At 43.0% G+C, this 17,916-nt stretch overlaps 1 protein-coding gene across 1 annotated transcript in view; it reads left to right on the top strand.

Moving 5' to 3' along the window:
* The window catches only part of NID1 (nidogen 1), a 131,595-nt gene that overhangs the window by 983 nt on the left and 112,696 nt on the right, over positions 1–17,916 (top strand). Inside the window, exons 2-3 of the mRNA XM_085853016.1 lie at positions 15,906–16,193; positions 16,985–17,223. Of these exons, the coding sequence (XP_085709142.1) occupies positions 15,906–16,193; positions 16,985–17,223 (527 nt within the window). The remainder of the gene's footprint in view (positions 1–15,905; positions 16,194–16,984; positions 17,224–17,916) is intronic.

The raw sequence follows: 17,916 nt of genomic DNA, 5'->3' as shown, positions 1-17,916 counted from the left end.
CCATTTATCAGTGAAATACAGTCCAAGGAAACAGCACAACGAAAGTTTTAGAAGATGGTCATTTGGCCCATAACGTCGATGTCATATTGGAATCGCAACCGTGCAACGTGCATTGCAGGTCGTGCTAATCACACAACTAACGTCAAGTGCATTAATTGTCCGAGGTACAGGCACACAACGGCCAACCCCTTTCAAATGTATCTAGGTAAAGGTAAATCATTCCCTGGATTGTTTGTTATTTGCAACTTGTACAATAAATGCATCTCAATAACGTCCAAATCACGAGATAACAATTGTTGACCTGCGGTTGGACCATGTGCCAACAACGAAGTTAACACCCGAAGGACGTTATTTCATCAACACCGATTGATGAAAAAGTATATAATACGACACAGCGTTGACCTTTGAATCAATGACACGGTCACCGATTAACCTTTTGTTCCACTTGAAAACTAGAAGGGCACTCGGTGGAGCGCGTACCTCCGCCACCTAATACCTGATCCACGAGAACATATCGGGCCCATTACATTTTTGAAATATCATCCCATACAGAACTATATCGTTTTTGAACCCAATCTCTAAATGGTGAAGAATCACTTTAAAAATTAAATAATTCTCGTATCCAGATCCGGATCTTCACTGCAATTGAAACATTTCTTCCTTGTCACACACCCAACCTGTCCACCAAGGATCATCCAAATCCGTCCCCAACTTTTTGAGATATCGTGCTATATATTAGTTTAGCCCTACCTCTCAATGGTGAAGAATCACTTTTAAAAATTCAAGTAGTCGGATCCGGATCCGGATCTTCACCAAAATCTAATCAGTGCGTCCTTGTCACACTTCGAACCTGTCCACAAAATTTCATCCGGATCTGTGCACAGCTTTTTGAGATATCCTGTACACAAACAAACAGATAAACAGACAGAAAGGGGTGACAACAACTTCCTTGACCTTCGGTGGCGGAGGTAAATATCATGGAATCTTGATGATGTATATCCGTGAAATGTGCAGCAAAATCTCCCTTCAAACACTCGTGCATTCACACGCAGCACAATTTCTATCTTTAAACTCGTCAAATGAAAACAACAACATTCCATTCACACCATCAGGCACACAGGGGGCTGCAAAAACAGTTTCATTGGAGACAGGGCACAATCCTGGAAGGGTCACTACTCCAACACAGGAAACTCAAATGGCTGATTTGGTTTCATTTTTACCAGATCTGGTACTCATCTTGCTGACCCTCAGAAGGATGAATGACAGGCTGAGTGAAGCCACCTGGGGTTGTTTATGGCAACGGAGGATTGAACTCAAAATCTAAAGACCTTAACCGTTAAACCACCAGCAGGCTTCATGACGTATCAATAACTCAATGGTCATAAAACAATGTCTTCCTATTGGAAAGTTAGTCCGACACGGTGGTGCAAGAGTTGTGCTCTTACCTTTAAGCTGTCTAGTCTGGGTTCGATTTCCCACCCCACTATAAACTGTCGGATTGGTGGTCTCACGCAGGGTGTTTCATCACAAAGTGCACCTTCGCTCGGATGGACGTTCATCTTTGGTGTCCCAATGGCTAGTATTAGCTGGTAGACGTTAAAGATTCCTGAGGGCAGTCACCCTGTCGCTGTCACTCTGAACAAATTATGGATTCCAAGTGCTCTGATCTTCTTGGATATCCTTTGACAATAGGTTACACTGCCTGCTCTCTCGGAGTGTGGTTTCTGGCTGGGCAGCAGCTCCTACACTCCAAGTGAATTCACATCTCCATGTTGTTTGCATGTCACGTGTGAACGGTCGTTTTCAGCTCCGAAGGACACCTGTAAATGAATATCATAGATTCACTCTCATCATATTTGGTATTTATCTATCTGTAACCTCCTCTTCTTTGGTTAAGTTGTTTGAAACATCTATCAACGATCCCCCCCCCCCCCCCCCAAATCTAGAATGAACCTTCCTTCCAAAAGGGAAATATCCATCATTACCTCCACCACCGAAGGTCAATTTTCATCCGATTGATTGGAAATTTGAAGAGGAGTTGCATATTTGGTCATTGAATTCAACCACCAATTATTTTTGAGATCAAATTTGTTTTATGGATTTTGCAAGTGACGTGCTCTGCATGACGTCTTCTTCTCGTTTGTTTGTTACTTCCAAAATCGAAGATTTTTCAAGTCTGTTGGTCAGTCGATTTTGTTAATCTGCCTGTCTGTTTGTCAACTACCTAGAGGTCACAATTTAAAATCGATCTTCACGAAACTTCACCGAGTTGAAGAGGTAGTCTCAACTGAGAAGCCTATTGATTTTGAGGTCAAAGTTCAAAGGCCATCTTGAGGGCAAGAATTCCTAAAATCCACAATTTTCATCTGATTGACTTGAAATTTGAAGAGTATTGATATTTCAGGTCACTGAATTCAACCAGCCAATTATTTTTGAGGTCAACAGAGACCAAAAGGTCAGCATAGGCCAAAGGTCAACAACTAAGCAGGAATGTCTAAAATTGTCAATTTTCATCCAATTGATTTGGTATTTGAAGAGGAATTACATATTTGGTCATTGAATTCAACCACCAATTATTTTTGAAGTCAAATTTGTTTAATAGACTTTACAAGCATCGTGCTCTGCATGACGTCTTTCTTGTTACCTCCGCCACCAAAGGTGAAGGAGGTTATGTTTTCACCCCTTTCTGTCTGTTTGCCTGTGTACAGGATATCTCAAAAAGTTGTGACGGATCTGGATGAAATTTTGTCGACAGGTTCGGTGTGTGATGAAGACGAACTGATTTGATTTTGGTGAAGATCCGGATCCGGATCCGACTACTAGAATTTTAAAGTGATTCTTCACTATTTGAGAGATTGGGCTAAAAATAATATATAGCATGATATCTCAAAAAGTTATGGACATATTCGGACGAAACTTTGTGGATATGTTGGGTGCATGACAAGGAATAATTGATTCAATTTTGGTGAAGATCCAAATCCGGATCCAGATCTGATAATTTTTAAAGTGATTGATTCTTCACCATTGAGAGAGAGGGCTAGACCGATATATAACACAATATCTCAAAAAGTTGTGGACGGATTCGGATAACACTTGGTGGACACATTGTGTGTGTGGCAGGGACAAATTGATTCGATTTTGGTGAAGATCTGAATCCGAATCTGGATACGATAATTATTTAATTTTAGAGTGTGTCTTCACCATTGAGGGATTGTGCCAAAACCGATATCGAACTGTATAGCATGACATTTCAAAAATGGATTGGGCCCGAGATGTTCTCTTGAATCAGGCATTGCGTGGCGAAGGTATGCACTCTACCGAGTGCCCTTCTAGTTTCTTTGTTTGTCTGTGCACAGGATATCTCAAAAAGTTGTGGATGGATCCGGATGAAATCTGGTGGGCACGTTGGGTGTGTGACAAGGACGAACTGATAAGATTTTGGTGAAGATCTGGATCTGGATACGATAATTATTTAATTTTCAAAGTGATTCTTCACCATTGAGAGATTGGGCCAAAAACGATATATAGCATGATATTTAAAAATATATATTGGGCCTGATATGTTCTGGATCAGGCATTACATGGTGGAGGTATGTGCTCTACCGAGTGCCCTTCTAGTTTTGTCATGTTTCATTCTTCCTCCACATCTTTCTCGTTCCATTAATGTTCCTCCCCTGCCCTAATCTTGGTATTTGTCTCCTCTTAGCAAATCGTTTAGTCACCGTCACATGGTCTGGTAATTGTCTGGTAGTTTGATAACTATAATTATCAAAACAACATATTTACAACAACACAAAAAGAAGGACATGGGGAGGGGCTTTTCAACGCTTGCTTTCCGTTTCCCAGCACAATCTATATTTCCTACGCACCACAATTTTGTCTGAATCTCGATATTCCCGAACGCTGAGAGTGCGAGCGGCAAATTTTGTCCAAGTACTGCTAAATTGGAGGTTTTTGGAAGTGTCAATAAGGTGATTTGTGTACTCCAGTGTTCAAGTATATAATTCAATTGAAATAAAATAATGGTTTTTAAAGGTTGTAGAAAATAAAAAACTAACTTTTTTCAGAAATAAAAACAACAAAATTGGAACACTACTTTGTAGAGCGCATACCTCGACCAGGCTGAACAGTTTATGTTTTCTATTCCAATGATAGGCCAGAGTTGGATTCGGACCTTAACCAAAATCGAATTGGTTTGTTCTTGTCACCTATCCAATTCATCCACCGAGTTTTGTCATAATCCGTCTACACCGTTTTGAAATATGCTATATATGGTTTTTGGCCCGATCCCTCAATGCTGAAGAAATCGCTTTAAAAATTGTCTGATCCAGATCTGGATCTTCACCAAAATTGGATCAATTATTCCTAGTCACACACCCAACATGTCCACCAAGTTTCATCCATATCTGTCTGAAACTTTTTGAGATACCATGCTATATATCGTTTTTGGCCCCATCTCTCAATGGTGAAGAATTATTAATCGATGAAAAAAAATTATTGGATATTCACCAAAATTCAATCAATTCTTCCATGTCAGAGACCCAACGTGTCCACCAAGTTTCGTCCAAATCCGTTGACGGCTTTTTGAGATACCATGCTACATATAGTTTTGGCACGATCTCTCAATGGTGAAGAATCACTTTAAAATTCCAGTATCCAGATCCGGTTCTAAACCAAAAGCTAATAATTTCATCCTTATCATACACCCAACATCTCCACCAAATTGGTAGAGTGCATACCTCCGCCAGGCTGAACAGTTTACGTTTTGTATCACACTAATCGGCCAGTTCTGGATCCTGACCTGAACTAAAATCTAATATGCTTGTTCCTGTCACATACCCAACTCATCCAGCAAGTTTTGTCATAATCCATCCACAAAGTTTTGAGATATCTTGTTCTATATCGTTTTGGCCACATCTCACAAAAGCAAAGAATCCCTTAAAAAATCATAGTGTCTGGATCTGAATCCAGATCTTCACCAAAATCGAATAAATTAATCCTTGGCATACACCTAACCTCTTCACCAAGTTTTGTCCAAATCCATTCATAACCTTTTGAGATATCTTGCTTGCAGACAGACAAACAAGCACAAACACAACGTCCGTCAACCTTTGGTGGCAAGCCTGGTGTGAGCTTCGTGGTTAGGGTGGCTGGCTTAGGATCTTAGGGTCCTGAGTTCGAGCCCTGTTGGCTGCTGAACTAACACCAGGTGGGGTTGACTCAGCTTGTCATCCTTCCGTGGTCAGCGAAATGAGTACCAGTGTAGTGGTAGAGGGGCACAGCATGAGCAGTACAGCTGTGTTTCCAAGAAATGATAGCTACCCCGACAGTCAAGCTGCCATGTGCAAGAACAGAACAGAGTCTTCGGTGGCACAGGTAATTATTAAGAGTAAACTATTTTGATCAACTTGATCCTTGTTGTGTTAGACCAACCTGTGATGATGTGATGAAGAAGCCCATGTTCTACTGATATATTTCATTTACGAGTATTCAAGGTTGAAACAATTGCCAAAGGCTGGCTGAATCTGTAAACTTGTCTTACCTGGTAATACATTGTCCATCCCAGGGCTTGCCTTTCTTGTATACATAGTCGAGGCTCGTGGTGCACTGAACAGATCAGGATGTAACAGACATATTCCGGGTGCAAAACATTCATGAATGGGGTAGACAAGATGGATACAGAGGGAAACTGCAAGTGGGGAAAATTGGAAGGACGATGGATTTGGGTGAGGTTAACGAGGGTAGAAAAGATCATGGTTTTGCATTGGGGACGATCTGAGATGGCGGTGAATAGCTGTCTTGAAGACCTGAAGGGAAGAATAAGATTGAAGAGGATGTGGAAGCTGGTTCCACAGGTGGGAAAAAAAGACGAACATATGAGTGGAGGTGAGCAGTGATCCTGGATTGAGCTGGTTTCACTAGGAGAGGGTTGACGGTGGACAGTGTGAGCCCTGCAGAAACCTGGGGCAGGGACAAAGTACAGAAAGAGCAGTGTGCAAGACCAGAAAGGAGGCAGTAGAAGACAGAGAGACCAGCAACCTCTCTGCAATGGCAAATTGATAAGCTGGTAGACTCAGCTTCATCACATGAGATTCCAATGATCTTGAAGGTTTTGGTTTCCACAGCGTCAATCTGAGCAAGATGTGAGGCAAGGGAGCCACCTCAGAGCGGAGAGCAGTACTCCATTAAGCTGCAGATGAAGGCCTTGTAGGTGGATAGGAGTTCGGGTGTGTCAAGGAAGGACTTTGTGCGACAGAGGATGCCCAGTTGGCTGGCTTTGAAGGCCAACTTTGAAATATGGTTTGCTTCAGAAATATCATGGCTGATTGTGAAACCCAGGAGTTTGAATGACCAAACTTCCTCAAGAGGATTGTTAAGAAATAGGTAGGGAGGTTTGCCACACGGTGCTTTCAGAGAGAGATTGTGGGTATGTGAGATTTGTCAGTAATACCTGGTAATACATTGTTATACAAGACACCGGGCGTAGTGGCGTGCGTCTGTAATCCGGATACTCGGAGGCTTGAGTTGGAGGATCGCTTGAGGACGGGAACTCTGCACTGGGCCGCACTATGAGAGGGTGTAGGGCAGCCCGGAATCATGGCGAAACCCAATCCTTATCCCTGTGTCGTAAGAGGCGACCAGGGTTGCGTCAGGAAGGGCATTCGGCGTAAAACCTATGCCAAATCAGTATGCGGATCATAACGGATGATCCGCTGTGGCGACCCCTAACGGGAGCAGCCGAAAGACGAACAACACATTGTTATACAAGGGCTTGTCTTACATTGTAATATATTGTCCATCCCATGCTTTTTGCAATGCATATTAAGAGACCTTGCATGCCACTTACGAAAACTTATATATTCACCTTATGCAGACAACAATATTGACTCAGTCCTTGTCAGTTCTCAAGTTATAGTGAGGATAGAGCCTGTGGCAGCATGTAAACTTGGTCTGTAGAACAAGTCATTGTTCATACGCATACTGGAGCCCTTCACCCGTACACTGTATATTGTGACCCTCTTATTCAAAAAAAAAACTTTTCTACGAGTCAAACTGCACTGTGGATGGTTTTTGTGACAACCCTTTATTGGGGTAGGAGTAATCTGGTGCCTGCGCCCCCCACCTTATATCCCTTAGTGTTTTTCCTCTTCCTCACCTGAATTAAAATGCGAGTATGTTCTGATGTGACTTCCAGGGCTTTGGATACAAATGTGCTTTTGGCAATCAATATAAAGGATATTCCCATACCCCTCTGTCTATTTTTGCATACTCGTCCGACAGGGTGGTGCAGATGTCGTATTTTTCTTTTTAAATGTCATATTTTGCTGGTCCTTCCTCCAATGTTTCCTCCTCATCCTTTCCTCCAAACCCTCATCCTCCATCTGATCCTCCTCCTCTTTCACGTCCCCTTTCCCATCCTCCTCCTCCACCTCTTCCTTTTCCTTTGCCTCCTCCTCATCCATCTCATCCTATTTTACCTCCTTGTCCTCCAAAAGGCTCACCATTGGTTCTCTTTGTCTCTCATGTTGGAGTTCTTTTTTTTTGATAGGCCTCCAGAAAAGAGCTCAAAACCGCTCATATTCTGTGAAAATGGACTTATAAAGGATTTTATTTCAAACCATTAGTTTATTTGGTAAGTTGGACGATTGCTTTCGATTCTTGCGAATATGTCCTATACTTTCCAATTTAACTCCAGGCCTTCCACCTGAACCCACCTTGATGAAGGAAACGATCACATAGTTGTTGTAAAAATGACGAGTCGGTTTAACCTCAGATTGTAAAGAGTCATCGATTTTAGTGATTATTCTGATATCTATAAACAGTTTAGGAAAACCTTTGTGGTAATGAATCTTCAAAACGCTTCGTCCCAAAAACCATTCACGAGCTTTCTTGGACCATTTTCATGTCAAATTTATGGTTAACCTTTGGAGTCGTTAAACTTCATCACATTGGAAATGTTGTCCTCATTGCTTTCATCATGTTTTTGTTTGAAGATGATTTGAAGGACCTGCCATTTCAAATTTGACTTTTATTCGGTAGCTGGGCTTTCCTTTTTATTTCGTTTTGCAAAATGGGAATGCATCTCGATGAAGCCGTAACAGCTCCTTGGGGCAGAAAAAAGGTTGTTTTTTTTTTTATGATTTTTTTCGATAATTGTCTTCTCATCGAAGGGCACTTGAACTATATAGTTTAACCACAGGCAGCTGGAAGCCTTCAAGTCCTCCCACTTTGGCACAGTTTCTATTCGATGCAGCCTCTGTTGCCTGGTTATTCAGAATGATACCGCATTGCCTGCCAGGCTTCCAGCCGTGTCGGGCTTCTTGCGGTCACACTGGCTCGGGCCTGCTTCGTGTCCTTGTCTCGACGGCCCTTCACGCTTTCCAGATCCCTTTAGGCTCCAATCCATTTCCTGTGCAGGGTTCGTCTGAGTGTACAGATGGCGAAGCAGACAAGCACTCATGTCAAATCTTTTGTCTCCCGTCCTTCAAAATTGCACCTTCTTTCTGTAGTGGGATCACTTTGATACGAGTTGTAGTTAGTCAAGCAAATTTTCCCTTTGTTTCAAACTCTGAGTAAATTCTTACCACTATGACCTTTGAATTTCAGTTTAAAATTTTTTTTAACACAGTCTCAATTGCCCAGCAATACATGTTATCGTCAGTCATGTGCAGGTGTGTAGTGCAGGCATTGCCATTGAAAATCTGCTGAGTGGACCAAGCACTTGTCTTGTGCATCTAGTTTGCTTTTGGAAAAGGATAATCACTTGTGCAGACTGTAGTGTATAGAGAGATCCACAAACATTCCATGTCATCTCCAGTGAGATATCCCTTGAGAGAAGTTTATTTTAAGACTTCCTCGACACACGCCTTTCTTTATGTTTCTGACTTTATAACAGTAAGTCTGGGAAGATTTCACTTAAGGACCATTAATTTATTTTGTTGGCATATGTGATGACATTTTGAACTTCCCTATCCCAGTGTATGTAGCATACAATGCCTTCAGAAAGTATTCACACCCCTCGACTTTTGTCACATTTTGTTGTGCTCCAGCCTGAATTTACAATGGATTACATTAAAAAATAAATTGTCACCGATACTCACAAAATACTGCATAATGACAAAGTGAAAACATGTTTTGATCAATTTTTACAAATCAATAAAAAGTGAAAAGCTGAAATGTCTTGCGTCAATAAGTATTCAACCTCTTTGCTATGACACTCCAAATTGAGCTCAGGCGCATAGTTTCCTTTGATCATCCTTGAGATGTCTCTACAACTTGATTGGAGTCCACCTGTGGCCAATTCAATTGATTGGACATGATTTAGAAAGAAACACAACTTTCTATATAAGGTGCCACAGTTGACAGTGCATGTCAGAGCAGAACTCAACCATAAAGTCCAAGGAACTGTCCATAGAACTCCAAGATAGAATTATGAGGAGGCATAGATCTGGGGAAGGGTGTAAAACAATTTCTAGTGTTGAAAGTTCCCAAGAACACAGTGAGCTCCATCGTTAGGAAATGGGAAGAATATGGAACTGCCCAGACTCTTCTTAGAGCTGGCCGTCTGATCAAACTGAGCAACCGGACAAGAAGGACCGTGGTCAGGGAGGTGACCAAGAACCCAATGACCACTCTGACAGAACAAAAGAGTTATTTGGCTGAGATGGGAGAACCTGCCAGAAGGACAAAATTCTCTGCAGCACTTCATAAATCTAGGCTTTATTGGAGAGTGGCCAGACAGAAGCCACTCCTGAGAAAAAGACACATGACAGCATGGCTGGAGTTTGCAAAAAGGCATGTGAAAGACTGAGATCATGAAACAAAAGATTCTGTGGTCTGATGAGACAGAAATTGAACTCCTTGGCCTGAATGGAAAGCGCTACGTCAGGTGAAAACCAAGCACAGCTCATTACCCATCCAGCCTGGTGTTGGCTTAGTGGTTAGGATGGCTGGCTTGGGATCTTAGGGTCCTGAATTCAAGCCCCGTTGACCACTGAATTAACACCAGGTGGGGTTGACTCAGCCTGCCATCCTTCCAAGGTCAGCAAAATGAGTACCAGTGTACTGGTAGAGTGGCACAGCATCAGCGGTATAGTCACGCCCCAACAAAATGATAGCTACCCGGCAGCCAAGCTGCCATATGTAAGAAGATTACCCATCTAACAACGTCTCTACTGTGAAGTGTGGTGGTGGCAGCATCATGCTATGGGGATGCTTTTCAACGGCAGGGACTGGGAGACTTCCATGGATAAAGGAAACAATGAATGGAGCCAAATACAGGTAAATTATTGTTGAAAACCTGCTTCAGAGTGCAAAAGACCTTAGACTGCGGTGAAGATTTATGTTCCAACAGGACAATAACCCCAATCATACAGCCAAAGCAACACTGGAATGGCTTCAGAACAAGAACATAAAAGTCCTTGAGTGGCTCAGCCAAAGCCCAGACTTAAATCCCATTAAGAATCTGTGGAAAGACATGAAGATTGCTGTTCACCGACACTCTCCATCCAACTTGACAGAGCTTGAGAAAATCTGCAAGGAAGAATGGGAGAAAATCCTCAAATCCAGATATGCAATGCTGATTCAGACATACCCAAGAAGACTTGAAGCTGCAATCACTGCCAAAGGTGCTTCGACAATGTATTGAATCAAGTGGGTTGAACACTTATTGATGCAAAACATTTCAGCTTCTTATTTTTTTTTTTTTGTAAAAATTTCGAAAAACATGTTTTCACTTTATCATTATGGGGTATTTTGTGTATATCGGTGACAAAAAATTTAAATTTAATCTATTTTAATTTCAGGCTGTAACACAACAAAATGTGAAAAAGTCAAAGGGTGTCAATACTTTCTGAATCCATTGTACATCACATCACACCTCCAGCCCCCAAACACACACTTTCCATTTCCTCATCTTTCTCCTTTGTTATCCCAAATTTATTTATCTTGTCTACCCACTACTCCCACACGTACTTACCACTAGCTTCTTTTTTTCCCTCCTCTCATCCTCTCTGTTTTTTTTTTTTGTCCCTCACCCCAACCCTCAAACCATATGTATTAAACAGATGGCCTCTTATTGGACTAACACATGCACATTGTCTTGGCATGCATTAAGATATGTGAAGTTTGTACTTCTCTTCTTAATCCCTCCACAAGTCAACAAATGTGTTTTTCTCATTTACCCATGACCAAACCCATCCTCTCCCTCCTCCCGGTTCTCTCCCTCACAATACATACTCAGAGGTGCAGAAAGTCTTAATTTCATGACTTCTATCTCCCGTCTAATGTAATACACTCTATCTTTCCCAAGTTTGCTGCTTTGTCTGCATAATCACCCCACATGCATAATACCATGCTTTGCCACTATCTTGACATACCACACACAGGCCGTGTGAGAAACAAGGAAGGAAAAGGCACAGGAAGCAGCTGATGGTGGGACGAGAGTGAGGGAACAATGGCCGTTGCATCACAATTGATGTCCGACATAGTGTTTCCCCAACCCTCGTGATAACTTTGCAAATGTTAAAATATTCCCAATGGGTTCTCATGCTTAAGTGCAATAAAAACCTTTGGATTTGCGAGCACTTATGTGCTCTTTAAATTCACCCATTTAGTCACACTACATCTATTTTCACCAATTGCTGTATCCATATTCTCATTGGTAAAAATTACATTAAAATTCACTCGTCCACCACTCCCGCACCCTACACCTGCCACCCAAATCTCTTCCACCATTTGAGGGGCAAGGCAGTTCAGCAGTCATTTGTCCCAGTCTGGGGGTTCATACCTGCAGACTTGCATCAGATTGAATTATCATTGGATGGAGTGGCAACAGGGAGCGCTGCATCGTGGAATATGCTTCAGAGTTATGGTAAAACTAGCTGTTTCACTTACATCGTGTTTTGTAAAGGCCTCAAGGTAGCTTTCCTATGACTTTCATGAGCTACGACCACAGTGACATTCAACGTTCCCCTTATAGGTAGATTGTATCACTTTCACAGAGGATTTCCCACATTTGTCTTAGCACTGAAATAATTTTCACACCAGTATTTTAGACTTCGGTTGGCAGGATGGCATAGAGGTATGCCCACTCACCTCTGAGCTATCTCGCCTGGGTTTGAATCTTTGCTCAGCTATAAACTGTCATTCTGGTGTTTCACAGGCAGGGCGAGGCATCAATGTCTGTGCCATTCCTCTGATAGACATGAAACTAGTCGTCCCATCTGCTAATATTAGTTAGGTGGATGCTAAAAATCTCATGGTGTTCAATCCAACATCAACCCTGTTGCATCAATCCAACACAATGTCCCTAAAGGACAACACCATGAACACACAGTCAAATTCCTCATTGTTTAATTGATCCTCGGCATAGGAAGAAGGCTACTTGGACCATCGTGGCTGCATAGCACCTCCATTCCAACTATTGCACAAAGACAATTGCAAGAAAACTATTGGTGCAAAGGCAATTACATCAACATATTCAAGAACAAAACATGAGGACTCGTGTAATCGATTGCCTGGGAAGTATTTATTATACCTTAGGAGTGATACCCACTCCCACTGGGAGTAAAATATGGTGCCAATATCCCTTTCCTAGATTGACAAGAAGGCCTAAAGGTATGCACACACATCTCTAAGCCATGTAGCCTGGGTTAGAATCCTGACCCAGCTAAAAACTGTCATTCCAGTGTTTCACAGGCAGGGTAATTCAACAATATGTGTGCCCTCCCTCGGAGGGACATTAAACTGGTGCTCCGTCTGCCAGCATTAGTTGGTCGATATTTTCACGGTGTCCTTCACGAAGGCGAGCTATCGCCGGCACCATAGCCAAATTCCTGCCCTAACTACTGCTTGGAAGCCAACGGCAAACCATCCAGTATAACTCTTGCCAAGAAACTCAGTATAACCCAGTATAACCCTCCTTTGTCAGTACTGGACCTACCTTCAGGCAGAACACAATAATACGAATACCCCCTCCATGCTCAAGGTCCCGTTTCTCCACGTGATGGATGGACGGATGTGTCTCCTTTCAGTAATCGTAACACCCGTTCCCTCTGGGAATGAAAAAAGGTGTCAATATCCGCTCCTTCCGGCAGGGGTCAGTGATTAAAACACTTGCACTATTCTTTGTGTACAGTGAAAATCGTAAGTTGTCTCCCCATTCTCCTTGGAGTGCCCATGACCTGATCCAAGGGTACCCCAAGCACATATACTAAATATGTTGGAGATTGGCCCAGCCATTTTCGATTTTATAATGATTAGACATACATACATACAGTCATGTCAGACATGGTCCGTTAACACAGACCTCTCTAAGCTGAGGGTCCAAGACCTCCACATAGGCTGAAACTATTTTTAATTTAACGAGTTCTTATCATACTAAAATACACAATTTGGTGTCTGTCTCTCTGTCCATGATACATTCGGTTGTTACTTATGCAATCTCAACCAAACTTGCCAGGGGAACTAAAGGTCACACGCTGGAGGTTGTAGCGACTTAACCTGCCTCCCTCCCCAAGGGGGATTTCTGCCTTGGGTGAACTCCGTGTTAAGGTGCATAAATAGCAAGGCGTGGTGTTTAGTGAGGCATATTACCAACTGGAAGTAAAAATTATTATCATGACAAGTAATTATTTCAACGTATGATTACGTTTTAAAACAGTAAAGCCACTTGGCACTTGTCGAGCGCTCTACAAGATGATTGGTTGTGGAACACACTCCTGAGTTGCTTGAGGCTTTATATGCTTATCGCGTTCCCCACAGACTAACAAATCCGAGCTGTCTCAACTTGCTAAGCCTCTCGGTAAGGTGCTCAAATGAGTCTTTAGGCATGAATGATGTATCCCATTGCTTGTCCAATTTTCATAGCCATAAGAGTTTGTGGACTGTACATGAATTGCTTATAACTTATATCTTGGGTCCTCATATGTCATTTCTCCCAGCCATGGTTTCAAGTGTGACATGTGATATTGCCTCTGACACCCTTATGACCTAGTTTTGATTTTTATTCGATGCATAACCTTATTCGTAATGCACACTCCCCTCTAAGCTGTCCCGCCTGGGTTTGAATCCCAACCCAGCTCAAAACTGTCATCCTGATGTTTCACAGGCAGGATGATTCATCAGCATGTGCCGTCCCTTGGATGGATGTTAAACTTGAGTATCATCTGCTGGCATAAGTTGGTTGACATTAAAGATCCCATCATGACCTCCGCGAAGAGTAGGCGAGCTATGAACAAATTACAAATCCCTCCTCTAACCTTCGTCGAATGTGGGGCCTGGGCAGCTGGTTCGTGAAAGACTTGGACCAAGCTTCACACAGCCAACTCGACAAGAACGTAAGAATAATTGTGCCATTAAAGAATAATTATAGTAATAATAATAAGAAGAAGAAGAATATTAACCCACCGCCATGGCCATCCCCCCCTCGCCACCTCCCTGGCCGCTCCCAGAAGGAACAGGTGTTTCTAGTTAATTTAAACTGCATTTACATTAACTATTGTGGTTCCCCAAGGAGCACGAGACAGCGATACGACAGATGTGGTGCACAAGGACAGAAAAATGTGGGAAGGTAAAATGTGAAAACCCGAACATATGTACAAGTAAATAAATAAAGCCGAATCCAAACTATGGTGTCAAATACCAGACTCCCACAACTAAGGGGGATAAATAACAGATGAAGATTCGAGGCAGGAACTGCTTCTCTGGTCCTGCAGGACAATAATGGTCAAGCAGGCTTGTATGGTGTGGGTCAGGATGGCACAGGAAGGATTGTGATGAGGAGATTGTGTGCTGTCCAATCTCTGGAGCGGTCTTTTCATTTGGGCCACAAAGGCGGAGAGAGCACGAGATGGATTTCTCGGTGTCCAAAGCTCAACTCTGTACTGTTGCGCGCATGCGCGGACACGGCCTTCAACACCTCCATTACTGTGGTATAGCCTGCGGGCATGCAGGGCGGGGCATGATGATGGGAGGAGGGGTCGTCGTGGTCATCGTGTCTGCCAGGAATATAAGGAGTGCGCGCCGCCTGAGGCGTTGTAGTGATGCTGTAGTCGCCCGGCTCGTGAGTGTGCGGAGTACGTAATAAAGGAGAGCCGCGGGCAAAGTACGCCCGCGCTTGTGCAACACAGCCCGGCTCGACTGTTCCCCCGCTCGTGTCTGCCTGCCAAGCATCTCTATCCAGTACACCACAATTACCACCCTCATACATGGCGGGTCCCTCATTGGCTGCCACTTCCAGTGGGCAGCACTGTCTTTTTGGCTATCCCACCCTTCTCCAAGGCTCCACAGGCACTTCACCACCATGGCTTGTGGTGCACTGGCCAAACAGCTTGTGTTGGTTTCCTTTTTGAGCGTAAAGCTCATTCTGGTGCCTTTGTGCCCACAAGTCCTTCACCTGGCCTCACCTGTTTACAGGAGGTTTTACATGGTACAATGTTACCCGACCTAATCTGTTCTATAAGAGATGTTCACTGCCTTCTCAGTGCATGTTTGACAAGACAACTTACTTCTGACAGTTTCCCTTATACAAGAGTAAATCTAATCTACTCAAACCCATGGATGAAGCTATTCTTAAGATAATATATCTATGCACTTCACCCATTTTCCACGTAACAACACACATACACATGTTTATGTTTGTTTCTTGAATTGCTCATTTTAGGTGGATGGTGAGGTGGGGGGTGGGAGTGATAAGCAGGACAAGGTAGAAAATAGATGTTAGTTGTTTGCATTTGTAAATGTATTAACCACCATTTTATCTATCTGCAGGTACCCACTCAATCATGGCTTTGTTCAGCTAAATTGTGTCTATCTCTATTGTCCTTGTTGACAAGTCATTAATGCAATACTGGTCTTGACACTGGCAATTCAATATTACCTAATGATCTTGCTATGGTCTGCAGGTCAGCACCAATGGTCTTCTGTCACCCAAGCCTTTGCAAGACGAATCATCATACATCAATGGCCCACTGCCAACCTCCTTTCCAGCTTTAGCGGCATTCTTGCTGGACTTGGACACCGGATCCGGTCACGGACACGTGCTATTTCGGGTCAGTGTTGACCCAGTGGATAGCTCTTGGGCTGCTGGTCACATCCATCGTGCCTTCCCAACATTCTCCAGCTTCAATCCGCATGCCATCTTTGTCTGTACCTGGGACTCTGTTCCAGCCCATCGTGGTCATGTCCAGCAGGTTGGTGTGAATGAAAGTGTAATGCCATTTATTTTGACAGTGTTTTCAATCGATCTCATGAAAAGCAGTTCTTTACCTTCTTAAGTCGTCATCTTTCACAAATTGTGACTTCTGCTTTGTAACACATCAACAAATCAACACTTCATGTTGAGTCCCACGTAAACTCAATTCCAAGTCTTATGCCCACCACCATTGCTAAACTACATCTGAAGTTATTCCCATGCCAGATGAGACCTGATAATGCCACAGCTGCTTTGTGGTATTTCATTGCCCAAACAATTTATTGAGCTCATTGGAGGAATTCCACCCCGCCCCAATGTGAATCATGCTTCTTCATTCTAACCACCATTCCAGGTGTTGACATCATCGAGTGCAAGCATGTGCTTTGTTTGGCTATCCTCCAGATGGTCCTTTTTCTCAAGGCAGAAAGGCATTTCTTTGCTGTTTCCCAGCTGCCTTGTGTCTCCCCCAACTAACCCCTCCCCAATCTGTGGCCATGTTCTGGACTGAGCCTCTGGATTTAATAGTTCGAGAGGAAGCTATGGATGGTGATTGGGAAGCTGACAAGACGAAAAACCCAGACAGGTGGTTGGAAGTATTGTGATTACAGATCAGTGGGGATTACTTCCTTATCAACATGTCAAACAAATATTATTGGGAAGGAGATCAGCATACTTGATGTCTCTTCTACCATCGCATCAATTAAAGTAGAATGAGAATGGTAGGTTGTTTTCATATGAACCGATGAGTGTCGATGAAACTTTAATCACACGCTCATCCTTCTCACACAGAGCAATACCTTTCAACTGGTGCTCGCCTCTGATGAGGATGACACGTTCGCTCTGCTGCTCTACCCGGAGCACACACTACAAGTGTTCTCTACACCACCCAAGGAGGAACGCAAGGACCTAACTGAAACGCCTGCACGTGTTGGATTCAGCCAAGGTTCACGTACCGTGTTCTTCATTCCGGTGGAAGGCTCCTCATACGAGGTCACAAGTCCAAGCAATCCTCCACAGCAACTTCCTCGGTGAGATGAAGGTGCCACGTCTTAAACTCCTCTCTCAACTCCTCCTTGGACCCAAACACTCAACTACGGTGGACTCAGCATAGTGTCTGATACTCAGAGGGGAACTTTTCCCTGTTTGCTTCTCAAAAAAAACATATATATATATATATATATATATATATATATATATATATATATATATATATATATATATATCTGACAGTGGGACAAACATCAAAGGACTGAATGAACAGGAAAAAAGGAGAGGGGGGAGGAGAGGAAACCCTGAAACTAGCAAGTAAGATGGTTGGGTTAAGAAAGGTTAATGGGGGTAATAAAGATCATGGGTCAGAATTGGGGATGACAAGGGATAGCATTGCACTGCTTGCTTGAAGCCTCGGAGAAATATTTCACAAATTTATATATATTATTATCATCTGATATACAGTAGATCTTCATCGATGTGGGAATCAATGTGAGAATGAGCTTGACATAAAGACTGGTAAAGAGCCAGCTGAGGTTTGCTGGGCACCTGGTGCAGATGGAAGAAGAGAGAATGGCAAAGAAAGAGAATGTATTGAGGGAACAAGGGAGGAGAAATATAAGTTGACCTCAGCTGAGTGGAAGTAAGATGGTGGTGGTGAAGAGTGGAGACAGTTGGCTCGAATAGAGGGCACTGAATGTGCATTGTATAAAATGTGGGACAGCAGCAGC

Source organism: Eptatretus burgeri, chromosome 13 (genome assembly GCF_056783735.1).
Source record: "Eptatretus burgeri isolate ZD-2024b chromosome 13, Ebu_testis_v1, whole genome shotgun sequence".
Lineage (NCBI taxonomy): Eukaryota > Metazoa > Chordata > Myxini > Myxiniformes > Myxinidae > Eptatretus > Eptatretus burgeri.
The sequence above is the reverse complement of the archived record's forward strand: the minus strand, read 5'-3'. Positions and strand labels throughout refer to the sequence as shown.